At 43.4% G+C, this 27,538-nt stretch overlaps 1 protein-coding gene across 4 annotated transcripts; it reads left to right on the forward strand.

Annotated features, from left to right (window-relative positions):
- On the forward strand, positions 1–27,244 carry fam131bb (family with sequence similarity 131 member Bb; the record flags this gene model as incomplete). 4 transcript variants are annotated; one of them, XM_084358281.1, is made up of 9 exons in its annotated part: positions 1–180; positions 11,990–12,027; positions 15,057–15,092; positions 15,487–15,589; positions 17,010–17,234; positions 17,410–17,550; positions 19,586–19,899; positions 21,584–21,850; positions 23,440–27,244. In XM_084358281.1, exons 1-9 carry the CDS (start codon positions 153–155, stop codon positions 23,647–23,649), a joined length of 1,362 nt encoding a protein of 453 aa, XP_084214407.1. In that variant the 5' UTR covers positions 1–152. The 4 variants fall into 4 exon arrangements, with proteins under 4 accessions (XP_084214407.1, XP_084214408.1, XP_084214409.1 ...); XM_084358282.1 differs by having other exon boundaries at positions 15,487–15,580; XM_084358283.1 differs by lacking the exon at positions 15,057–15,092.
- Between the last annotated feature and the right edge of the window lie 294 nt (positions 27,245–27,538).

The following is a 27,538-nucleotide window of genomic DNA, read 5'->3' on the forward strand; positions in this document are numbered from 1 at the left end:
GGTGCAGGAGGGAGAGAGGAAAAGAGAGAGCACAGGAGAGCAAGAAAAAGAAGCTCGAGCCGAGAGAAAGAGAGTCGCAGGAGGGAGAGGGAGAATGCACGGCGTCTGGGTAACACTTCCACGCTTGTATCCAGGGCCTTTGTGAATACACCATGGGATGCATCGGCTCCAGGAGACTGAGTAAGCACCACTTCTCTTCCCCCCTCTCTCTCTCTCTCTCTCTCTCTCTCTCTCTCTCTCTCTCATTGCAGGCAAGAGGGGAGGTCGGGTTGAGGGTGGTGGGAGGATGGGGTTCTTGCAGGAGCGAGGGTCTGTGTGGAGACTACGGACAGGCTTTGTGTACGTGTCTGTGTGTGTGTGTGTGTGTGTGTGAGCTGTTTGCTTCTCTTTCAGTGTATAAGCGAGCTGTGGGATGTATGCTCACAGAGGTTGTGTACAGAGCATACAGGCAAAATGTCAGAGACAATATGTGTTAAGATGTGCTACTGTGTGTGTGTGGTTGCATCCCCCACCTTCCCACTCTCCTCCCTCCTCCCATCCCTTGATTTATGATGCTGTTTGGCAGTATGTATATGTGTGTGAGTAGGAGGCAGAGAGAGGGATGGAGAGGAGAGAGAGAGAGAGAGAGAGGCAGAAGATAGGGCTTATTTATAGGGTGGTGTGGCTTGGAGAAAGAGAGGAAAAAGAGGAAAAGGATAATGCCATTGTCAGGGGTGTTTGCACAGTTAGTTATTATTTGCATGAATAATAGGGATAGAGAGGGATAAAGATACGAGCAGCAGAGGAAGAATTTCAGTGCATGCAGGCAGGGAGGCAGGGAGGAGGGGAGACGGACGGATGGTGATGGAGAGAGGGGGGAGAGGGAGGGGCGAATATGTGCAGGCGAGGTTGTGCGGGATTGATGGGAGTTTCAGGTGAGGACCCTCCTCGATAATTAAATCGACATCAGGACTATCGTTATGTGGAGAAAGATTGGGAGATTTTTGTCAAACGGAAAGCTGTTCGCACGAGTCTATTTCAGATACGGTGCGGTGCACTTTAAGGTCCTGCACGTCTTAACACGCTCAAAGGTAAAAATAAACACAGACTTCCTGAGCTGTTAAATATTAATGAGCCACTTAGCACATCGGTCCCTTAAACATGTTTATGGAAAGCGCCAGTCTGCAAACAAAAGTGCATAACCTTTACAGGGGTCGTGAATGTCAAAACCAGCTTGCAGGGATCTCCACAGCTTACCATGTTTTTGAGCTAAATTCTTGATGAAGAGGATTTTAAAAATATCCAGAATATGCGAGTGCAGAAGTAAGAGCACTAGCATGACACAGTTAGGAAGGCAGGTGTGAGCTGAATACAGCAGAAACGGTGTTATACACTAGCTCAGGCCCTTCCTCATGACAGTATTTGACAGATTGCAGAGCAGGAGATGAGGGTAGGATCCTCTGTCAACACTCGGGTCAAGACAGGAGCCCAGCGATGGGAAATAATGTGATTGAAGTAGACAGAAGGCTTTGGAAAGGTGCCACATTAATCTGATTGTCAGCCACCTGAATACTGATGCTCCTTTTTCTACAAGTGATCACAGAAGCTTAGGAATTCAATAAGACTGGTTTAGTAATAGCATTTTCTAATCAGGGATAAGAGATGGGGCGCTGTGATAAAGGAGAATATGCATAAGTACACTGAAGCCCGCTAGTCACATGTAGAAAAGATAGTACATCCGCTTAATGGAATATTTCCCTTCAGTTTGTCGTTATCTTAAGATGTGTGCGTTATAATCGAACATCAATGTGTAAATAAGCACTACTTGAGGGAAGTAAAACCAGCAGCTGGAGTCTGAGATTCCCCTGTAAGCAACAGCAGCAGCAGCAGTGCTGTCGGACTCGAGGCGCGGTCGTTGTTTATCCTGGGTGAGAATGGCTGTAGTGTGTGCTATTGATCGGCCCTCTCAACTGCAGTCCACACTGCCAAGCAGAGATCAACAGGAGGAGCAGCAGGGCTGGATCCGTCGCCGTACAGGAGTAGCCCTGATGTATCTGTCTGCCCGCTGGTAACACTATCTCTCCCAGCTCCATCATATCTGGGAGTGTGCTCCGTGGTTAGACTGCGATATCTGTTTGTATCCACACACTGCCATAGTATGCTATCTGTTCCTGTGACATACTGCACCAAGCTGTACATTTTACTTTGTTTTGGATGTCCTAGGTAATGTGACACCGAAGAAACTATAGTTGCATCTTGTTGGTAGTAGCGATATTAATAGAAACCTTTATCACCCCTTGTAAGATTAATGCTTTACCCTACATAATTCTGAAAGGGAAAGTTCACCCACAAATAAAAGAAAATACATACTTTTTCTCTTATCTGTAGTGCTATTCATCCATCTACACTGTTTTGGTGTGAGTTGGTGAGTTGTGGAGATAGCGATGTCTGCCTCCTCATAAATATAGTGGAACTAGATGTCACTCAGCTTGTGGTGCTCCAAGTGCTGAAAAATACGTTTGAAAATCTCAAGATAATCTACAATCCTTGTGCTGAATGTCATGTAGGAACTATTTTCTTTCTACCAAACTACACCCACCAATGTGCGGGGATACGGTTGGCGTGCATCTACTCATGGACGAGAGACTCATGCTCGTGGCAGCGCAGGATGTAAACATTAATGGTGTCTTCCTTGACAAAGCTGTAACGCTAGCTAGCTGTGATAGTTAGTGGGTATTGTTTGTTAGAAAGAAAAATAGTTACTACATAAAACTGCTCTCAACAAGGTCTGTTGATTTTCTTGAGTCACCGGGTCATGATTTCTGGAAAGAGACATTACTGTTGAGGTTTTTTAAATTAATTTTTTGGCTCTCTGAGCTCCACAAGCCGAGTGACATCTTGTCCCATTATATTCAAGAGAAGACAGACATCTCTACAGCTCATATCTCCAAAACTCTGCAACTCACACCAAAACAGTCTAGATGGAAAATTAGCACTACAGGAAAGAGGAAAAATATGTATTTTAGATTTTGGGTCAACTGTTCCTTTAACATTGATATCACTTGCTATTAGAGATCTTTCAGAGGCTAGACATAAAAAACTCAAGCCAGAAAAGCAGCAAACGTTGATACCTGCAGGCAGAAATAAAATGTAAACCCTGACTGCAATTTGTGAGGATAGTTGTTTTTACTGCAGGCGTGTGAGTTTGTGGCTCTTAATTCAGACCCAGATGGAAAATGAGGGCTGTAATAAATTCCAGGGTTGGGGTTAATTCAGTTTTACCATCCACAGGGGTTTTCTTTAGAGATTTTAAGAGTCTGTTTTGCCGATAACAGGTTCAGTCTGCAAATAATAACTCCCTTATCAATGCAGTTCCTTATTTCAAAGTCGAAGGGTGATTTGAATGGGTGTTTTCTTTGATACTGAAATTAGGTTGGTGGTTAACTCAAGCTTAAGAGATTTTCATGATTTGTCCTAGATCATAAAATACTCCACTTGTGAGTTCTGAAGCTTTTATGTCCTAAAATATTGGCTAAACGAGACTACAGAGGTTTTCAGGGACATTAAACGTCTATTCAACTTGGTTTATTGATCAATCTATAGTAAAGTGTATATAGTATAGTGTAGTAAGAACCTGAGTGGTAGAGACATTAAAGTCATTTCTCTGCAATGTAGTTCCTTTACAATCTAATGTTGGCTTTAAACTTCTGGTGTTTGCATTTACACTTCAAAAATCATCAACTTTTGTTTGCCACTTATTTTCTGCAACAACCAAAAATCAAATGAAAAAATCCCACAGGCTTTTTGTCAAGGGAGCCAGGGTCGGCCTACAAAGAAATACGTCATCCCTGCAGCACTCTATTCTGGGTTATGTTTTAAACTGAAAGTCTAAGAAAAATGTACTGACCCCAAACATTAAACATCTGCTTTAGCCCAGCTGCCCCTCATCAGCACTGCTTACTGGGTCAGGTGAAGACAGACACCGATGTACAGTAGATGAGGTGTCTGCATCCGTCACCGCTTCAGAGAGCAGAGGCCTTGAGAAGCGGTCGCTGGGCGGTGCACATTCTTCTTCACCTCATTGGCGAGGAAAGGCAACGAGATTTACTGCAAAGTAACTACAAACTGTTTTTTTTCGTCAGTGACTCAGCTCGGGTGTGCAGTACACAGCTTTTGTCCGCCTCATTGAGAGCAGATTTCAACAGCTGCCAAACACAGTGTTAGTAATTCTGTCACAGCACCATGATGTTGATCACATTTGTAGATGTGATGTTGATAATGCTATTACCCATCACTGTGCTAAAAGCACCACACCAGGAGCAGTTTTCTGTATATAGTAACCAGACCACACTGTGCATGCGAGTGCTGGAAACATTAATCATTGTGTAATTCAGGGCATTATGTGCAGCGTGAAGATAACTGCAGTGGGTCGCGCTGCAGTGCTGAAATTATAGATATGAATGTGGGACATTATGACCACTCTCACCTGTTTGTTCTGCCTGTGAGCAAACTCCTTCACTCACTCTTCACCTTCTCTAAGTTAGCTTTGGTAAAGTGCCACTGCTGACACACCACTTACTGATTCAATAAGCACTAATAGCTGATTCTGTTTTTGTGTGTGAGTGTCTGCACACATATTTTTCCGGTACTGACTGAAAAGTGTTTGTAGCACAAGTGCTGAAAGCTGGCATCAAATGTCTGGCTTAGTCTTTGATCTGATAGTTCCTGACTTGTGTCAACATTTTGCAAATTTTAGTCAAAGTTGTTGCACAGCAGCTGTGTTTAGACAATATTTGGGCAAGGCATGTTTATTTATATAGCATCGTTAAGAAAAAAAAGGCAATTCAATGTGCTTTACAGAGACATAGAATGCATTAAAAAGAAGACATTTAGAAAATGTTCATATTGCATTATAAAGACGATCAAAACAAGAGGGATTTAAAGTTCACCCAAAAATGGAATATCAGTCATTATATACTCACCCCTCTGCAGATGGAAGGTCAGGTGGAAGTTCTGTAATCCACAAAACATTTATGGAGCTTAACAGCAAAACAACTTTGAAGCGTTCTCCTGAACAACTGAAGTAGATGGAGACTGGCTAACACAACGCAAATGTTAATGTTGCTAATGCTAGCTAACATTAACTTTAGGGCATTACAGTATGCTGGGCACATATTGTACAACTCAGCCGTGTTTACATTGTTTTCCCCCACAATCTGGCAACTTGATAAAAGCTGATAAAACACGAATACCACGTGACACCAACAGCGTTAAACTATTGGCTGATGAACCTCGTTAGAAGCTGGAACCAATTCTTACACAGAGATAAAGAAAACAATCATTTTGAACCTGACAATCATTGTAAAATTATTAATTCACAGTCATAAAAATGTCTTTAAGGAAAATATATACTTTCATTCTGCACCTTTCTACAAGCTCGAAAAATTATCTGTCTACAAAACATGTTATCAGTATGACCTTGAAGATATTGAAACAAGGATCTCTTCATACTCAGTTATCATATAGCTGATTTTGAATCATTTCCAACAGTCCCCAGCTTGAGAGCCTCTGTTTCTGCATGTTTATGTGTATATATGTGTTCATGCACGCATCAGTGAATGACCTTAAGTTTACATCTCGCATGATCGTCCTCCTGCTGCTATATTTATGTGCATGTAGGCCCTTGTGTGGGTGGGAATACTGTATAGGCGCCGCTGTTGCTTCAACATGGTGTCCCATCACTCTTTTTTTCTTTTGCTGCTGCGTTACAGAGAGGGATTCCCTGCCATTAAATTTAAAAAAAAGCAAACACCCCCGCTGCACCAAACCTTCACACACATTCAGTCAACAACCATGTCCCAGCATTTACCAGTCCGCAGTCTGCCTGTTAACTGGCAAATCTGGCGGATTGAGGTGGAGGCTGATTGATTGGCTCGTGTCCAGGTTGGAAAAGCCTTGTTCACATGAACGCATTCAAGGTGAATGACTCAGTGATGTAGTACCTCAGAGACACGGCAGGACCTGATGACCCTTACCTGTGTGAGTGTGTGTGTATGTGAGTGTGTGTATGCTTAAACATCCAAGGACTCCAATGTAGCGCATGTAGCGGGAAGTCTTTTCCTCCTGATTTATGTGTGTGTGGGAGTCTCTGTGTCATATTCTGAACTGCGTGCTATTATGGTTCGCCTTGTCAATGGATGTTACAATCCTGGATCATTTCTGGAGGGGGACTGATTTAAATGTATATGGGTGTGTGTGCGTGCGTGCATGCCCTTGTACACATCATTCTCAGCCTGTGTGTGCATGTGGCAGGTCAGAAGTAAGAGGCTTGATTGTTTCTTTTAACAATGTGACTCACAGAATTGATGCGTATTTCTGTGAAACATCCCTACAATTTGATCCATGTGAGTGTGTGAATTTATGTGCATTTGTGGATGTGCTCAGCATCATCGTTATCTGCAGCGACTAAAGCCGCTTCAATGCTGATATAGAAAAAAGGCTGTGTTCTGAAAGACGGGGAGAAAATAAAGATTTCCCGGATACAATGCTCACAAGGTTGGTTTCCTCCGCCCCTGCAGGTTGTCGTCTCTTTGTCTATACACAATCAGCTCACAATATGTTGTCCTTTTCAGGTCTAAATGTCATTATATATTTAGTAGGACAGCAGGAAGTTTATGGGAGTGATCCAGGTTTATGATGCTGGGCTGCAGCTGCACGTGCCAAGCTACAGTTACCACAGTAACTAACCCTGTATCAGTGATGGAGACAGCCACATCCATGCTTAAATAGATTAATGAGCTGTGTTAGGCCTGTCTAAGACAGGGGCATGTAGATTGGGAATGCCATTTCACCAGGTAAAAGACAGAAACTCACGCTGTGCTTGAGTGTCTGCATAAGGGCCTGAGCCCCTGCATACGTGCGGATTATATCCTGAGACACACTTAGCTCCTTTTCCCTCGAAACAAACTCTCAAAACCATCTGGCCTCTGGTCCTCAGCTGTTTCTTTGCTGAACTCTGGAGCAACTGCACATATCGCTGCGAGAGGACTGCCATCCAAGCCGGTACCCCATCGTGGCAACCAGCCGTACTGCAGCTGTCACGGTAAACAAGCACCAAGCCCCCTGGTTCCTCGCCGTTAGTGCTGCAGGGCACAGGGACTACAAAAGACAGATGACGCTCAAACGCTTCCCACTTCAGCGAGAGCCGTCAAGCCACTACAGTCAGAGCCGGAGTTGACAGTGCAGCCGCTGCAGCTCTTTGGCTGTTCGTTACGCACGGCCGCCCTGCTCCCTCTTTTTTTCTCCTCCTCCATCTCCCCACCCGCCCTCACTCCTCCTCCTCGCTCCTTCTCCTCGGCTGAGCTAAGCCTGGCTCCCCTATGACCGCAGGGGGGTATCCAGCGCCGCACCGCTGTGTTGTGCGGGGGAGGAGGGAGAGCGCCAGGGGAAGAAAAGCTGGCTCAGAGCTCCGGTCATGTGCTCCGTTGTTGTTGCTGTTTCCTCAAGGAGGGATCCTGCTTGGCTTCTCAGGAGCAGAATTACGCATTCGTTTACTGTGCTGCTGTGAGCCCAAGAGCTTCACCTTCACGAGTATAGAAACACAGAGCGTGCAGTGGTCGAAGAGACCACTGAGATGCTGGGTGATGACTACTGACCCATCACCTATAGAGATATTCTGAGAACTATGAACAACTCTGACTAATCTCAGCATAATATAGACATCCAAACCCTCCTGGCTCCCTTCACAAATAGCACATGCTTTGATGTAATCTCATATGAGGCTGAAGCTCGCAGACATTAGATAATATACAAACAAAGGTGCACACAATGTACTTAATGATTCTGGTCCATCGCTGTGTAGAGGCTGTAGGGCTTCGTAGTGGTAGTTTGTGCTGCTGCAGTCCAGAGGACTCTTGAGCCATATTGTGATTCATGTGGGGAGAGAGTGACTGCTAATCTACTAATTGGCCCGACGAGGCTGAGGGGTGGAGAGGGGAGAGACTGAAGACTAAAGAGAAGCGGAGAAACAAGAGGCGAGGGAGCAGCATTGTGTGTGTCCTCGTGCCTGACACACTGTATGTCGCTATAGGCCCGATGTATGTGGGTGTGCATTCACGTATGTTCGGTTTGTGTTTTCAGGGCAGATTTTTAACCTAGATGGGGAAGAAATCTGGGACACTCTCCGCCGCCCAGGCAGAAAATGAGACATCTCTCCGTCTAACTGATATCAGCCAATAAGTAACCATCTCACACCGCACTCCACAGTGCCAAAAATCAAACACGCCTGACTAATCCTTCTGAGGTCACACAGAGTTCATTGCTAATAGTGAAAGGAGCGCTTGAATAATAATGTGTCCACCCACAGGATGCAAAATACTTTCATTATGTGCCGTTTTGTTTTTCAGGAATTGTGCCTTGTTCAACAGCTTAAAAGCAAAAAGATGCATTTGCAGCAGAGCAGCTGGTAACAGCTGTTCTCTTGTTGCCCTTAAATACAGTTAAAGTAGTGTTGGGACAGTACCTTAGTCCCCCTTCCACGAGAAAATGAATTTTCTGGTATCCCTGCCCACTTTATCCAATCAGGACAGAGGACAGAGGCAGTCATGTCTGCTTGTGAATGTGTAGAGAGCAGGATCCTCCTGTTTTGGTACCTGCACCAACAATGGCAGAACAGGGAAAGCTACCAGTTCTAGTGCTCCCTGTGACGGCTTATACTACCAAACAGGTGAAGCAATGAAAAATGCTTGAAGAAAAGAAAGAGGCAAAGAGAGCTGCCTCGACAAAAGAAAGGAGTCGCACAAGTGTGGTGACGTAGAGTGGAGGGAGGGGATTGTGTCAACGCTTGCGGCAGCTTTAAAACAATCTGAAACAGTGATGTTATAATTCAGTGTGAAGTTTGAATTTTTCTGTATCGCATTATGGTTCATCATAATGCAGGAAATAAAGGAGAAATGTCGAAGCTTCTCAGATGTAGAATTGGAGTGCAGATGGACTGATATGAGATTTTGGACATCCATTTTTCTTGTTTAAAGCAACATTGAGCAACATTACCATATACCAGAATGGGAATTGGTGCAGCCAGACCTTTCTGCAGTGCTGGACACAGTGATGTGGAGATCTGGCTATGCAAGATATTTGCTCTGGCGTGAATTGGTTCATTCAGACCTTCCTCAGCGCTGAGCAGAAAGGTCTGGACATGCTAGACTACACTTTCATAAAGTTGGAGGACTCGTGAGACGTATTTGAACAAAGCGCCCCGACTTTTAAACTCTTCTGTAGGTCAAGACCCATCTTGACCCTTTCTGTAAATGGTCATGTCTCCAGGCCCCCAATTTGTGAAAGAAGTGTTCAAATTGAATACTGTCATCTCTGAGTCCAAACAGAGATGATATTTTCCAGGCTGTGCAGCACTCCCCTTTGTAAGGAAATTAACTCACTGACACATAAAGTCGGTGGAGTGTCCCTTTAAGGTAAATGTACCCTGGTAATGTACAACTAAACAGCTATTTATACGTATAGTAACTGAGTGTACCTTCTGTGGTGATGTCCAGAGGTATTTCAGGAAACGCTAACTATAGAAGGAATACACAAAGTGGGTTGAGGGAAATTGGGTCAAACAAAACAGGAGATAAAACACTCCTGGAAGCAACTCCTCGCAGTCTAGTAAAGACAGATCCAATATTTGAGCGCAGTGTTAATTGTACATATGAAGCAAGCTGGTCCTGATGTTTTTTAGCTATCACACCCTTCCCTGTGCGAGTGAAGAGGGCCAGCTTCTGGAAATGACGTCTGTCCCTCGTCTCCTGCCCTAGCAGTGATCTGATGCGACTGGATGGAGTTCAGAGGGAAGGGTAATATCTGAGAGCCCAACAGAGACAGAGCGGAGCTGATGTTTGTGAATCACTGGGTCAGTGGGTCACAGACATCACTGGACATCCAGAGAGCCAACAACTCTCCGCGTTTCTCAGAACTCCCGAGGAGTCGCTCTCGTGATTGCCAAAATGCAGCTGTGAAAAATGTGATTGGCTCAGCAACATGCATGCAAACACTCAGACACACACAGAGTGCTGATACAGGAGTGAACCCCTCTGAGAGTTGCACACACAGACCCTCTGATATAGAGAGCAGGTACCAAGAGACCGAAGCTGTGTTTAAACTCTATTACCAGTACAGTCTCACTAATTAAACCAATGTTTTAATTAGGATTTGGAAAGCCAGGAAAGAGGAGCGATAATAACGTTCATTTATCCAACAGAGAACGTGTATTTCAGACGACTCCCATCGACATGGTGCTGGGTGGATGGCTTTGTGTGTGATCGGCCACTGACTCTTTAATATTAGCTGAAGTACAGGTGTCATGTACATGTAGAGGAAGTTCACTAAGGAGAGAAAGACTTTGGTGATAAGACGCCATTGATAGAGGAAGTGTAGGACAGACGGTGGCAATACAAACTCTCAGTTGAATCTCCTGGAGGTCATGGCGGTGATGGGTTGTATGATAGAAGGTCTGCAGTTAATCACAATCTGGCTCCAAGATCTAAATTGTGATTTCTTTAATCTCACTTTTCGCCAGACGTGAAATAGCTTATGATTTCCTCCATTTGCACCAAGGAAATTAAAAATAGTTATTTTTTGACTCAAGCTACTCCTCCACCACGTTGCTACCTCTAACTCATGTTGCTTTATTGCAGCAAAAAAACTCCCTGTAGACCACCGTTATAAAAGAGACATCTGTAAAACAGTTGACCGGACACCTCGAACTGCAGACAAGATACTTTCTATTACGATGTTTCCTCGAGCTGAGAAAAGTGATTTGAAAATCTGTGACGTCATCACAACGTTTCCTAGAAAACTTTTCTGCCGTACGTGTTAATTCCAACCAATTCTCTTTGGTTTGAGTGGGCGCCATCTTTGCGTCTGGCATCTAGTTCTTCTGAATAAATCTATGACATCACCAAATGAAGGGCCACATGAAGTAATTCGTCCAATCAGCATGGCTGTAGTGTCAGTGGGGTTATGTGAAGTTTAGAAACAGATTATCTCAATCTCTGTGATTTACCAGAAAAATAGATTGTGGGTGCCTTTAAGATTGATCACGAGCTGAAACTGTCAGATTGTCAACCCCCGTTTGTAGTAGTACAGCTGGTCTGATATCTCATCGCTGTCATCTGTTTAGTCTTATACGCCAACAAGAAAATAGGAGGAAGATTCTTATTTCTAAAACAATGACTATATATATATTTGACACCAGAATAGCTTCATTTACAAACTCTTAAGTAAACTGTTCTGCACGTGTGTTTGAAACTGTATTCATTTGTTTTCCTTCAGGAAAAATGTTGCAGAAACGTTCATCACACGTAGAATACACTTACAGAACTTTGTTTGTTTAGGGTATACTTAAAAGCTTACAACCCAAAACTTCCAACAAAGCCAAATCATGGCTTTGTTGGAAGACAGTAATCCCTCCTTTGTATCATTGTGGTTTAATGAGCTGTTTTCCTCTGTTCCTTTTGAAAAAACCCTTATGAGTTTTGAAAAGCTCGGGGTAACTTGCTAGACTTCATGGAAAAGCTTAATCCAGTTGTACTTTTATTCTTGGTGTTATTATTATATTTGATGATGCCCCCCCTCCCCCATGTTTTGACAATATGTTTACTGCTGTTGACATATTCATCTTTTATTTTTATTATGCCTCGGCTATGAAATTTGCTTAGTAAACTGTGAATCACTGTTAAGAGTGATTTATGTATTCTTTATGTGTGTGTGTGTGTGTGTGTGTGTGTGTGTGTGTGTGTGTGTGTGTTCGCTGTTCCTTTGCTGGGAATTGGGAACGTAGGGACTTTGACAGCCTGGGAACATGAAAGCGATGATTGACTAGGAAGAAAATAGCAGAGAATAGATCCTCCATATATTTTGTGATTTGATTAAGAATTTAATCGAAAGAATATTAAAAATGTATTTTCCTTCTCTCTTCTCTCTCTGTTTGTCTCTTCCTTTACACTCCTCTCAGCGGCAGATGGCGTGCCAGTCCAGAAGGATGGGGAGCAGGTAAGTCTTCAGCAATGGCTCGCCCCTCTTGTTGACTTCCTCTGACAGTGGACTGTTGACACTCCACCTGAGGAGCCAACATGGCTGCTGATTTAAAACCCGCAGCTGCTGTACGTGACGAGCTACAGCAGCTCAGCCCACCAGCTCTCTGTGGTGCCCTCAAGGTGCCCGCGCTTACGCTCGTAGATTAGTAGAGTGGCACACATCACGTCAATGTCAGTCGCTTAACTTCCGCTACGCTTCCCTGCACGAGGTGGGGCGGTGTAGCCGGAAGACTGAACAGTCGCTGGTTCGGTTGGCTCATTGCTGGTGCAATGACGTCTGTTGCTTGATGTCCATCAAACAGAGTCGCTGCTCAGTGTTGGTTCAAAGTAAAAACAGCAGAGGCATCACTTTCTCTTTCTCCAACTTCTTACACACCATTACTATATCCTCCTCCTCCTCCTCCTCCTCTCCTTTCCTCTCCTCTCCTCTCCTGCTGCTATACTGATCCCTTATTCTAAAACTGATCCCCCTGAGACAGGACACAGGAGCGGGAACCATTTTGGACTAAAATGCAGAGAACTCTACTTTTTTCAACAAATGCACTGTGGACTGATTCCATCATTTATTTATGCACAGTGCCCCAGAATGCCCTTCGGTCCAACTGAGAGGAAAGAAACAACCAGACACACACAAACACGCACACACACAACCACACATACACACAGTGTTGTCAGGGCTATTGGAAGGAACATAGGAAAAGCTGCTTCAAGGGGCCCAGCTCAACCACTCAAGTGTGTTAAATCTCTCATCACACCCACTCCTGTGCAGGGAGAGGATGAAGGAGAGAGAGAGATGAGCGGAGCATCAGAGAGCGAGGAAGTGGGAGCAAAGAATAGAATTACAAGAAAAAGAACGGGAAGAGGCCGATATCGATTAAGATGAGCTATCTGGACACACGCTGCATGTAGATGATGGACAGTGTGAGCGCTGCCTCATTATGTCACTCAGCATTGAATTATCTTTTCTTTACATTTTTTGAGAGGGAAATAAGTAAACATACAACAGCTTTAGATACTTGATTAAAATTTGACATTAGAAATGTAAAATGAATGTACAAAATATACGATTCTTATAGATTACACCACAGAAACGTATACAAAGTAGTTAAATATGAGCACAACCTCAACAAGCCTCAACACTAAAATGCTGTTTACATGTTAACCTAATGAGCATGATAGTATTACATGATGACTACTGCTTTAAAGTCAAGTCAATTTTATCATATAGCCCAAAACTTTAAATCACAACACCTCAGCAGGCTTTACAATCCGTACAATCAACAACGTCTGTCCTTAGATCATTGAGTAGAGTGAGGAAAGACTCCCCAAATATGAAACATTTCTGTTTTGGCATAAAGACTGGAAATAGGGGGGAATAGTTAGCCTGACTCTGTCCAAAGCTAACAAAATCTGCCAACCAGCACAACTGAAGCTCACTAATTAAAGCAGCTACAAGGAACTTGAATTTTCTGTTGATTCTGGCGATTCCTGTGGACAAATGTGGTTTGAGCACCACTGCCTCATTATGTCAAGTCTTTGTAATAAGCCAAGAGCAAGATATAACTCGCTAATAAGGCCAACAATAAATTGTTATGTTGTAAACCGTTTGTTCTGCTGCCATCTGGCAGGACAGAGGTATCAGCTGCTGCAGCACCAGACTACAGAGCAGCTTCCTTCCTCAGTGCAACACCGCTGTCGTAAATACAAAACAATTTGTCAGACGTAGTGTAGTGTACATCATGACAATGTTGCGTCTTGACACTTGTATGTTGAAGTAAACATGTATGTAACACTGTGATCCTACCCTCTCACTGAAGTTACATAGTGCAGAAACAAGTGTTAGGGGGGCAGATTGGCTGAGACAGAGACACCATTCACCCTATTACAAGACACTGTACCATCAACATGATTCTGAAGCTGTTATTTTAAGGCAAAAAAAGTTACATAATGATGCTTTAATAAGTGAGCTTTAGAGATGCTGGAATGTATTTTTCGTCAGCTTTGGGCAGTCGGTCTAGCTATTCCCCTGTTCCCTTTTTTTATGCTAGGCTACGCTAATGAGCTGCTGGTTCAAGCTTCTTATTTGCTGTACAAACATAAGAGTACTACCAATCTTCTCATCTAACTCTAAAGAATCTAATAAGGGTCAAACTATTCCTTCCTTTGAGCGATCTAAGTGCCTCTTCGCCCACTGCTGTTTACATTGCAGGGTGTTGAATATAGAAAAATGGAGACAGGCTAGGAAAACTAAAGAGCCAAATTCTAAGCAGAGCGCAGTTGGACCGGATTTACAGCATGTGTGGGGACCTGTGGGACGTTTCCAGTAAGATGGACAGGAAGGTGAACACATTTCAGCACAGCCACTAACCCACCAGTGTCCCCAGTCTAGTTAGTGTCAACCCAGCTGATAGAGAGGAACGGTGTGGCAGAGGCTGCTGCTTATCTGCTTTGTCCCCAGCATCTGCCTTCTCACACACACACACACACACACACACACACACACACACACACAGTGCCCTTCCTCCTGTTAGCCTCAGTCCCCTGTCTGTCTGTCTGCAGCATCAGATACCGTTCGACGCCTCACTGACATCTCTCTCACACACACACAATTTTCCGCTGGCTTTCAGTGTTTTTGGCAGCACATGTGACCAGAGAGGAGACTCATTCATCCGTAGCGTATTCACTCTGCTATACATAACTAAGCAAATTTACTGATCCCCTGTTTAATCCCCTCCCTTCTCCTTGTCATTCTGGTCCTTGACTCTTGCCTTCCTCGTTCCTGGAAAATCCTGTGTATCTGTCTCTCCCCTCACCCTTCTCTTAATTTTTTCCTCCTCCTCTGCATGTCTGATGTGCGCTCCCCCCTCTGTCCCTCCTCTCTTTGTCTTCTCCCATTTTCCCTCCCATGCATGTCAATGTTCTCTCTGTCCTGTCACTCTTCTTACTCTTTCCCCATCCCTCTCTCCTCCTATTTCTCTTCCTCAGCATGGACGTTCAGAATTTTCATGGGAAGGAATCAATGTAAGTGTTGTGACACCATTCCTTCATCTACTTTTTCCCCTCTTTTTGATTTCTTTCTTTCACCTGTTTTGATTTATCTCGCCCTTAAGCGATCAGCTCTTCTCCCCCTCACAACCCCCTCGGCCTTACAGTTCGGTTTACCGTAGTGGTGCACGGTAGTGAGCACAATCAGAACCACTTACTGGTGCAGAGTAAAATAAAGTAACTTGGAATCAGGGTCTGGGTAATGCAGATTTTTATCTTTTGTATTAACTCGACATCTCATCACCTCTCCTCTCCACTCACCCCTCTCTAACACACACTGTCTCGACGTCTCTGTGTGCCCCGTCACACTTCCCATACTATCCTTTTCCTTTTTTCCCCTCCTCCATTCCTCTGTCTTCTCTCCCTCTAGCTGTCTATGGAAGACACCACGTCAATCCTGCCTCGGCTCAAGAGGAACTCAAACGCCTACGGCATCGGCGCTCTGGCTAAGTCTTCTCTGTCAGGTGTGTCAGGTGTGTGTCTGTGCTGTAACTGGTAAACCGACCCCATGTTGGCTCCGCCCCTCCGCGGGCGCTGGAGTCAGCATGGTACCCGAAACGGGTTCCCCTGTATCACTTCCTCTCCACGCTGGGATATCACTTGTCAATGGCTCCTCGTGAGTCATTGATGGAATTAAATAAGCCTCAAACACACAACACGCACACACATAGTGCATCGTCATACAGCTTGTTGCTCTAAGAAAAGGTGAGTGGTGAGTGGGAAGTGTAGTTTTTTCTTTGTGTTAAGTGGTTGTGCAGTTGTGGTGTCCTGAACAAGTATTAGTCTGGATGTTTTGAACTGTGTAAAGTGCCGTGTTAAACAGATTTCAGTGCAGTGTAGTGGAGTGCGTTCTTTTAAAGCAGTGGTTTTGGTTTGATCCAGTTTTGTTTGTGCAGTGCAGTTTATTTGAAATGTATTACAGTACGGTGAAGTGTAGTGCAGCTGCTGCACTGTGTGGTGTGGTACTGATTTGTCCCATAATTTCTTCCCATAATTTATTCATAAATCTCATCTCCATGCGCCACCATCAGAGAGAATCAAACAACCAGGGATTTACAGTGTGTGTCATCATGTGTGGGTCACTTGAAATATGGAGCACAGCCATTCTGCAGATATCAGCCGGTGTTAGCTCGGCAGGGGGAAATGTAATGCTGCTTTAAAAAAAAAATTGTAGGCTCTGCAGTGTTTGCATGAGTTCTCAGACAGTCAGAGAGGAGAAAGAGAGCAGTTTTCTGCTTACCCAGCGCAGCTTAGCAGAGGTGTGAAAGCTATCATGTCAACAAGCCAACCTCTCATTACTCATGCCGTATCGCCACCTCACCCCAATTAACCTATTCCATCCCACGATGCACCTTTGTCAGACAAGACACGTCCATTCCCTCCTCGTCTCCCTGTACAGACGATGGCTCAGTCTCATTAAACACTCGAATGTCACCTCCACAACCCTTGTCATTTAGCGTTTCTCCTAATCCATGTTCATGAAGCCCCTCATTAAACTACAGACATTTGAATAGTAGGATTAGACTGATTATGTTTTTCTGAACTGGTTTTACCTTCCTTGAAGCTGCCAATAGTTGATATTTTAAGCTAATATTCACTATTTAAAGGGGCACTATGTATTTTTGGAAGAAATTCAAACAAAAGAATTTTAAGACTTATGATGTTCTCAGAGGAAAATAGGGTAGAAACAGTATGAAATTGTGTTGTCCTTTAAGGTCAGTTTGTTTTTGACTCACAATCATATCCCCCCAGCTGCCAAACCAGTTAATCAGTCTAACCCTACTGGACATCCATAGTTCCATAAGTCATCACAGCATCCAGGACCAAACAGCAACGCACACTCCATGATAACTTGTCTATCTTCTGTCCTTCCTTGCTGTTTCTTCTTCCCAGGGGTGACCCGCACCATGAAGGAGAGAGTGACCAAGCCTACGGCCATGGCCCAGGGTCGTGTTGCCCACATGATCGAATGGCAAAACTGGGGCATGCAGACGGTGGGCGCAGGGGGCATCCCGCAGGCCCGCATCACGACCCAGGAGCGGGAAAAGGAGCGGCGGCTGGAGAACGATGCCTACAGTGACCTCAGCGACGGGGAGAAGGAGGCTCGTTTCACTGCAGGTTGGAAGCACACACACAGAGGAGGACAGGCGCTCCAAAGAGCCTGTTAACTGTCATCAGCAGAATTATGTGCTCATCACCTCACTTTCTGGGATTTATGCCAGTTATTCAGCCAATTAAGTTTCATGCAGGCCCTCACAATGATCCTGGCTCGTCCTTTGAATTCTGACCTCAGGCATCCTGCAGCAGTTTGCAATCTCGGAGGCAACGCTTCTGGCCTGGTCATCGATGGATGGAGATAGTCCGCGGTCGGGCTCAAACCAGGGCAGCGTGGCCCATCTGAGCGAGGTCAACCAGGAAAGCATCACCAGTCGAGGTAAAGGGCTACAAATATGGCTGAGGTAGCTTGTGTTTAGGAATCTGACAATCTAATGCTGCATTCACATGCTCCCTGGATGGTCCCACTTCCCGAGATGGGAAATCGCTCTTCTGACTTTGGTGTGTTAGAACATGGACGCCAAAAAGAAGTCATTTTGCATTTTATCGCTCTGAACGTTTAAACAACACGTTGACAGCTGTTTCCAGTATTTGAGTGATAAGGAAGAGCAAAGGAAACGATACAATGACTGTACAATACACGACTTTGGTAAAAGTTTCTTACCGTCGCCCAATCTATGCTTTCGTCCGCCATGTTTCAGCGTCATATGATGTCAATTCAGCAAATCGTGTACCAAGTTTGAGAAGGCATTCACAGAGACTTCAGATAGTCCAAGGAAGTTGTAAGCAGGCAATTTAAATGCATGAATACAGAGAGACAGAAGTACAAAGTTTGGCAGTTGGTGGTTAATTTATCATTTGTTTAATGATTGATTTACAGTACTGGGCTGCTAGTATTTGCAGCTAACGTAAGGGAACTATTGAGAGGCTCCATTATCCGCCATTGCTTTTTCTACTCAACGGCTCTGGCACTGTTCAAATCTTTAGGAAGGAGGGGCGCTTAGACAGAAAAGGCAACTGCCAGGGGAGTTTCAAAATAAAATTGTAACCTAAAGATGATGATTAGGTCGTTAGTCATTATATCATATTGGATTATTATTGTTGATGAAGTGCTGTGTATGCAGGATGTTATGTTGCAGCTGGGCCAAGATATCATAATGTTTTCTACTTTATTTACTGTTGTAGGTAGTTGAATACAAAACAGTGAATCAAATTGTATCACCTGATCATGTGTTTTGTACCTTGATATTTAAAGTTTATACCCAAAAAAAGCTGTCAGATAAATGTAGAGGAGTAAAAAGTGCAATGTAACTATAAAGTAGCATAAAAAAGTATGCACAAGTAAAGTACAAGTACATCAAAACAATGCTTGCGCTTGAAAGAAATAGTGTAATAGTGTTTATTTGATATGCATTATGAGTAAATACTGTAAATATTCCACCATCAGTATTAATGATGGCCAGCATTCAAACAGCTGTGTCAAATGTTTGTGTAGGTGCAGAGCAGCAGCTTGCAGTATAGCATGTGTCACGACGCTTAGTAATGAGAACATACTGTTCCATCTTCTCTCTCCAGGCTGGAGGGTTCGCTCATTATTAATTTCACATTTTCCAACATGGACTGTTGGAAGGTAAACCTGCTGCACCGCATCTGTATGAATAGCAATTTTTGACATTTTCACACTGTCTTCTCTGTGTGCAAACTTTTTCTCGTTGTGAAAAAAACACACAAAAAAAATGCCTTAGGGTGTGATGTTTCGTTAATTCATTCGAATAAGATTATCTCATCACTTTTAGTCGAACAAACTTTTAGCAGAGGGAGAAAAATGTGAGGCTGTGTTTACTCTCTGACCCATTTTTTACCTCCTCCTCTTGAGAGAAAGATAAACGACAGCAAATCAAAGCTATGTCTGCACTATACAGTTTGACACGAGCCATGAATCAACAGTGAAAGGTGTGCCAGTGTTCACACTGTATTCAGTCCATCTAGGAGAGTTTCTGTCAAAACACTTATTCAGCCAGTGTGCAGATTTTTTTCTGCTGAGGTCTTTGATTTAGCTCCCAGTCAAACTGTTCAGCAGGCCAGATCAAAGCCAAAACTCAAACTGATTCAGTTTGCTGTGCGCCGAACAGTCCTGAGCTGCATGATAACAGCTGAAACCAGATTACCCCAACACAATTATAGATATGATTTACTCCTTAAACCTTCAAATTATATCAGCAGTCGGTCATTAGAGGCTGGATTATGCTGAAATAAAATGCTGATGTTTTACGAGATCGACAAAGATGTTTTTGGGATCAAGCTCTTGCAAAAATCAGCAGTATGGCATCAGGACTTCTACTTCATATTTTGAAGATCATATCATAAATCGGTTTTGCTCTAATAGCAGCTGCTGTCTTTTTCATTTTTTCCAGATCAGATATTGCATCACTCCTCAGCAGAGGTGTGGCCTCACACGTACGTCTCCCAGGGCCACTACTGCCTCTCCTCCTCGGATGCCTGGGAGCCGATCAACAACGATCCCTCCGTGGTGGCGACTCCCCCTACTGGCTCCTACATTATGGGGACTGAAGGGTACGACGGACAGGCAGCTGCTCACTTCCTGTCGCAGCAACAGCAGCAGCAGCAGTTCACTCTTCAGCAGCAGAGTCAACTACAACAGCTGCAGCAGATCCAGCAGATCCAGCACTACCAGCAACAGCAGCTCCTGCAGTATCAGCAACAACAGGTGGAGTCTCACGTCTGAGTGTGACAGTTTAACCCCTGTGAGATACAAGATGACATGGAGTTGACATTTAGTATGTAAGCATGTCTACTGTTGCTCTAAGTCACTCCAATTATGCATAAACTGTGAGCACCTGAGAATTCAGACAGGTACCCTTGTAAATCAAACCAGATTACTTTATGTTATGACACGTGATCCTTTATGTCCATCGAAAAATATGTAACTGCCAGGTCTTTACTTGCCTAAAAAGAGACATTGAGAGGGAAAGTTCACTTTTGACCTTGGAAATAGTAGCAAGACAAAATGATCTCAACTCAAGGTTTTTCTTATTTTCTTTCTTTTTTGTTGTTTTTTCAATGTTTTTCAAGTGTCTCAAAGCAAACACCTATAATTATAGTCTGCACACCTACAAAATAATTGAATAAATATCTTAATAAGATTCCTGGAAAGGACAGAGTAATTTGGTATTAATTATATGTGTTCAAAATACTTGCTGATTAATTGATAGTGTAACCTCAAGAGTCACAGCAATGCTAAAAATGCTAAAATGTCAAATTTGCATAGAGGCAAGCACACAATTTAACATTTATAGTAAAGAGAATAAAGTGAATTAATATTTACTTTGGTTTAAAGGGAATCTGTGAAACCTCTGACTAAACTTAGTCAATGTTAGTGGAGGGGAGAGGCTGAGACGAGGCACTCAAGAACATTTATAATGTCACATCCTTTGGACTGTTGTGTACAATGCGATTTGACTCCTTTAAAAAGAAATCCAGTCCAGCAGCATTACACAACTTAAACAAATCGGCCATAGGCTTGTATAGGCAACCTACGAGAGACAGGAAGGTCTCGTCCCTAACCCACCTACTTAATAACTTAAAGGTCCCATATAATATAAAATTAGATATTTTCTTGTCTTTTTTGATTATAAATCAGGTCCAGGCGATATATAAATCCTATGAAAGTATCAAAAGGCTCAATCCACAGAGAAATGCTCACAGCCTGTGCCTTTAAACGAGCCGTCAAGATTTCCATTAGCTTGTGATGTCACAACCATACAGTCGCTGCCCTCAGCCACGCCCCCCCAGCATGGCCGTGGTTACAAAAACAGTGGCAGAGCTGATGCAGAAACATGGTGAGCGGTGCCTGCTCAGGCCTGCGAGAGCTGACAAATCAGAGCAGACATGGCCTTTAGGGAGGAGGGCGGTAAAACGAAGCATTCAGACAGAGGGTGAATAAAGGGGGTTCAGCAATGGATCGCATGAGAAAAGTAGTGTTTACTTTTTACATTAAAGCATGTAAGCAAGTATAAACCTGAAAATCAGCATAATATGGGACTTTAAATAACTAGCAAAAACACTAGTTCTTGCTTAGTTGGAGCAAAAAATGAAATGATAAGCCTCAATCTCATATATTCATTAATAATCTCCTCCTGTACACAAGGAAAAGCAGTATTGATCACTGGCACAGTCAGACAGCGTCGCACTGTAAACTGTTCACTGTATCGCCTTCCTAATCCCTTTTTCTTGGCTGCCGACATGAAGCTTTGTGTGTTTTGTCAGACTGCTTGACACTGTGTCACCTCTGACTCAGAAAATAGACCTGAGTTAGAAAACAGGTGTCGAGCAAACAAGCAGCAGATCTCAGCTCTGCCTCTAACTCTTCCTCCTCCTCGCTGTGTTTGCAGTCGCTGGAGCACAGGCTGCACAGTGCCAACCACTCTTTGCAAGCGACGCCTAACAGTACCATCCACAGTCTGGTCCATTCTGCTCACCCACCATTGGTCGATCTGTGGAACACGGGCCAGATGGAGGCCTATCAGACGGAGGCTGGCAGTTACATGGGTGTGTCGGCGGTGGTGGAGCCGAGCCTCTGCGTCCCCTCTGGAGACGACATGGTGGGAACAGAACACTCGCCGCTACTGGAGCAGCAGGAGGAGGAGGAGGAGGTCAAGGTGAGGTGAATTTAGGGTTAGATGACATAAAATTACAGCTTCAGTGTTTAATAGTTGATCTGTGAAGTGCTGAGCAAGCACTGTGAAAGACCATGCTGGTGGTTTTATTCCATTAACCACAAATCATCTATGATTTAATTACTTTTTAAATAAGTTTTAAAGATTTATTTCCAGTCATTTCGGCATTGGTAAGGGTTGGTTTCAATTCATGCCAGTGGGATAAAAAACAATCAACAGAGCACTAATTAATACTGTGATCAATAAAGCCATCAAGCAACTGTGAAGATCTGCTGCTACTTTGATTTATATTTTTGTAAATTGATTTGGTTATGGGCTGCTGGCTGGACAAAACAAGTAATAGCTTCCTTGGGATCTGAGAATATGTGGTGAGCGTTTTTTTGGTTATTCTGACCCACAGTGTGTCTCGCAATCAAAACAACAGCAAATGACGGAGTATGATGATGTTGTGAAGTTGCGTAGGATCATGTGTATTAGTTATCAAACAACCAACATTGCTGAAAATGAAAATCAACATCAACTTGCAGTGATCAGTAAGTCATCAGTCATGTATCTGTTGCGTAAGAACGGTTTGAAAACCGCTTTTAATTGTTCTTGCAGGGAAACTTAGGAATTGACTTCTGACCAGCAACCTTCATGAAAAAGCACTTCCACCCACTAAACTGCCTGTTAAAAGAGTTGCATAATGACTTTTGTGACTCTGACGGGAGCTTTAAAGAGTTGTTAAAAATAACACTGGTGATGCTAACAGAAGCTCTGTGTTACAGGGCTTGAGACTAACGGCCTCCCTGCGTCCCAGGGATGATAGAAAATGTGCTTAAGACAAGCAGCTCTAATTATTATAGTTACTATCAATAGCTGGCCGTCGGCGCGAGACCTATGAAAGATTGGACGTATTAAAATCCAAAAGGATGCAGTAAACTTATAATGGATGGGGGATGCACCATATCTTTTTACGCCAAATAATGCTACATGTAAACAAACAATCGGCAGGAGGAGAGCTAGTTAACTGTTAGCTGCTAGGCTTGAGGGCAGTCCTGTGGTGTGTTTGGCTAAGGGAGCTAATAGCTTACAACAGAGCTAAACACACAGCAGGACTGAGAGTTTCTGTTCAGAGTAGGGCTGTCACAATGTCAGATTTCCACTGGATGATTATCGCGGGCCCAAATAATTCATGATAACAATATTTTCGAGATAAACAGAAATTTTGAATTCTTCTCATGTCGAATTCATCTTAACTTTTTCTCCTTCTTTTCAGCAGCTTCCTATAGCAGATGTGATTTAGCAAACCAACAATAATGACCGCTAAATTTTCATCTTAAATGTCAACTGTGATGGATTGCCCATTTCAAGCCTGGGAAGTCTTTTCCTGTGAAACTCGAGCTCTGCTGGTTGCCTGAATGATAGAAAATCAATCAATAAACCTGTGGAACTCAGTTGGCAGTAACGTTAATAATAAAAGAGTTAAAGTTGATGTGATAAAACCTGCAAGATTACCAGTATGGTTGTAAACTAAAGAGCTTGCGTGTGTGACCTGGTCTGACTTAGCCTTCTGTGTGTGTCCTGATCAGGAGGAAGAGGTGACACTGTGCATGGAGCCAGAGTCGGCCACGTTGACTCCGCCCACGCAACAAGGGGATGCCTCTGGAGGCAGTAGTCCGGGGCAACCGCCTGCAGAGCTATTCACGGAGCGGAAGGCCTCCGACGTCACCTCCGGCCTCGCTCAGACGCGAGAGGAGAGGGACGAGGATGGGCCAGACGCTTCCATGGCAACCAACTGAGTTCCTGGCTGTCAAGAGACTCCTTATTACAAACTGAGTTTGTCAGCGAGGAATGAGCGTAATAATACAATATATATCTATTAATCTGTTCCTTTTCAGGTATCAAAAACACCACTTTTTGGTTGCGAGATGAATTCTTCAAAATGGTGAGAAACAGATCTGGAAGTGGACTCTCAGTGAGACAGGAGCTGATGCAACAAAGGACACCTATTATTATTATTGAAAGCCTTACATCCCAAAGGTAACGGAGACACTGAAGAGGAGGAGGAGGAGGAGGAGGAGGAGGAGCACCAACTGTCCGAGTCATTTCCATCAGGTGAAATGAAACCAAGTTGAGATGAAGAGGAGGGGAAACGGAAACATGCATGCTTTTTATGAAGACAAGCAACTCGACCCTGTCATCGTCTTATAATAATAATGAAAATCTATCATAATAAAACATTATAATAAGAATAATTTTGTAATAAATCAACAAAAAAGAACGAGACAAAAATCTATGTATAAGTGTATGATAAGATATAACAGTTTTCCTCCGGGGGAACTACTCTGTTTACAGCTGTCACTCAACATATTAGTGTTTAATCAAATTAATTTCCCTGTTGCATCAAACACACACAGTATACTTTAATAATGGCAACCCAGACGATCTCACGTGTAATTAAAGTAGGCTCCGAAAATGTCAGCATTTCAGTGAAATGCAGATTAACCCTCCAAAATTAATCCCTCTATGATGTTGTGGCACCAGGATGCCCGAGGCACAACCCAGGGACAGGCCCGTCCTGCTGACTGCACACACTGAACTCTGCACAGATAAGGATTGTACTGTAAGATAGTGTGCTTCCTACTCTGTCTCTCTGTATGCATGTTTCTTCAGAGCACTATGGAGTACCTGTACTATACAGCACTGTATAGACTTTGCACTGAACCATAGTTTCCAAGGTGGGCCGTGAGCGGCGAGTGAAATAAAAGACAAGAGCTGCATAAAGCGAATCTCTTTTGCACTGATGCAATCCAACAGATCAGAGGTTGCCTTTGGACAGTTGACGTTAACCCCAGTACCCACTCTGAAAGCTTTCAGCAACCAAAACCGAGCCACTTAACAACACAAACCCTCAGCTGCTTTTCTCCATAGACGTAGTCGCGGTAAATTGAGGATGATAACCACTATCTGAATGTACTGGAAGACGGACAGACGGCAGTACATGAGCGATGTTTTTTTTTTTGATGTGTCCACTTGGGACAGAATCAGACAAAGATAAACAAGTCGAGTCTTTTAAACATGTGGGAGGGAGCTGTTGGGAAATAGATGCTTGCTCACCACCACTGCACACACACACACACACACACACACACACACACACACACACACACACACATACACACACATGAAACACACACAAATATCTAAATTGTAACCAGCAATAGGCAGGCAAAACACTGGCTTCCCAACTGCCCAGTGTCAGCCCTGTCATATAGATGTAAATAGAGTATATAAGAATCGCCTCTCACCTACAGTCACAACTGTTCTACTACAGTATGATTTCTTTATTTTTTTACACTTCTCAGTCCCGCTTTATTTTGGGATTGCTCTCGAGCTCACACTTTAGGCCTGATTTTGTTTGTTGTTGTTGTATTTCCTCATGTGTACGGTCACTCAAAGGCAAAGGAAACAGAGGAATGTTTGTGTTGTAAATAGAGCCGATCGCTCGAAGTCCAAGAACAGTAGTAGGTCTGAGCTACACGGGAGGGAAATTACAGCCTGTGTGCCGCTCAATCAGCCAATCAGGGAATAGGACAGAAGACTGGGGACTGAACACTAGAGCCGAAACAGATCGGTGTCTTCCTGCTCGTCGTGATTACTGTGAAGCAGCTGCCTGGAGCGTGATAGTGATTATTAATGATGTTTGAGGAAGCATGTTTTCATTTACTTTTTTTTGTTTTTCGTTCGCCTGAGGAAGGATGGGTGTTTCCCTGCGACAAGGAAGAGGAGGAGGAGTTATAAAGTCAAGAACTCACTGACAAACTTTACAACAACAACACACCACCACTGTTTTCATCTTTTCTCTGTCGGGGAGCACCTTCTCCTCCCACTTTGATGATTGTGTGAGAAAACTTTCAAGATAGAAAAAAAATAATGGTTTATTGACTTGAATGAATTTATTTATTGATTGCTTCTTTATGCAATGTTTGGGGGACAATGTTTATTTTTCTACTGACTTGTTGAAAATCCCTTCCAGTATAAGTTGGAATAGGTGTCATGGTCGTAAAGCAGTCTCGTCTCAGTGTGGTTTTGAGCACTTTAACACCAAGAAAAAAAACAAAAAAAAAACACCCTGACACCTTGTTGAGAGATTAGAGGTGGATAGTTTGGCAGCTCTCAATTATAACAAACCTATCATCATTTTATTTCACTCCAAGGACCCCTGCTTAGTGACTCGAGAGGGCTCAAAACTGCAAACAGAATGTCTTTACACAATGGCACATATTCATTTATTTATTGAACAATTACTTGGCGGGGAGGAGTAATGTGACAGCTTGTACAGAGTCTATACTTTCATGTAGGTAACAACCCTTCTGGGAGCAGTATCTTTTTCTTTATGAGTCATTCGGCTTTAAAGACATAATGTTGTGGGAAGACTGATGCTTTATATTTGCTGATCGCAACAACCGCAAGGCTAATTTGGCTAAAAAGAGATCACAGGAGGATGAAAAGAAACTGCTTCAATTTGGGTGATCTTATCGCTTTCCTTTTTTGTTTTTTTTCGTTTATCAAAATCTCAATGAATGAATAAACTAATAACAAGAAGCCAAATATATTTCTCTGGATGTTAAGGTTTACTGATCACATCTTTGTTAAAAACGACCGGTTTGCGATTGAGTTCCTCTTTTTGTATGATTCTACTGCCATCTTCCAAGAGTAAACGGTAACTTGTCTGCAGGCATGACGCTCAAAATCTGCTTCTGGTCCTCTGCCTTTCTCCTTCGACTCTCTCTCTCTCTTTCTATCTCTTTGTATCTGTTCTGTATATTCGTGTCCGTCTGTATGTCTTTCTGTCTGTCAGTGTACAGTAAGTTGTCTGCTGTCTTGTTGGAAGAATCACTGCCTGATAAAAAAAAAATTAAAAAAAATAATAAAAAAAATTACGTTTTCACATCAACCAAAGGGGATTTGAGGCAATCAGACATGTAACATAGATATAATTTGGAAATGTGTCGCAAAACAAGTAACCGCTGTAAAAAAAATGCTGTAAAAAAATTGGATGGCTTCTGTAAAAGTCTGTATAAAATTGGATTTATTTGTTTTGAAATGAGGCAGTGTGACTGGTGATACCAGTGTGCACTCATGACACTCACACCTATGCATGCTCGTTGGACGGTTGTCACAGGACGGTTCTTCCACGTGGTCCCCCCCCAACCCAACCCACCCTCTCTCTCCTCCTCTGTCAACAACTCTGTTTCTTCCTGTTTCTCCTCCTTTTTCCTGCACGACAGAACCTCCTGCGACCTCCCTCCCCTCCCCCTCCAGCTCCTCTACCTGTCTCCTCTTCTTTTCCTCTGGTGGAGAAAGAGCAAATAAACAAACCAACAAATGGCATTTTCTTGTGCACATGTGTGGATATCTTTTCCAGGGTGTAAATAATTACATTCTCACACGTTCACCCCTTTCTCTCTCGAGCCTTAACACGTGTGATGTGTCTTTTTTTAACCGTGTTTGGCGGCAGCCGCTGTCTCTGGCCAACTCATTGGTGCTTGTCAGACAAAACAGCAGTCACCAAGGACCTGGCAGCAGTGTAATCCAGCCTGTCAGGCTTTTCCAAAAAACATTCCTCTCCAGTCTTTATCAGGGATTTTATGCCAGGAGAATATTAATGACAAATTCTCAGAGACA

Source organism: Pagrus pagrus (assembly GCF_965226575.1).
Source record: "Pagrus pagrus genome assembly, chromosome: 7".
NCBI lineage: Eukaryota > Metazoa > Chordata > Actinopteri > Spariformes > Sparidae > Pagrus > Pagrus pagrus.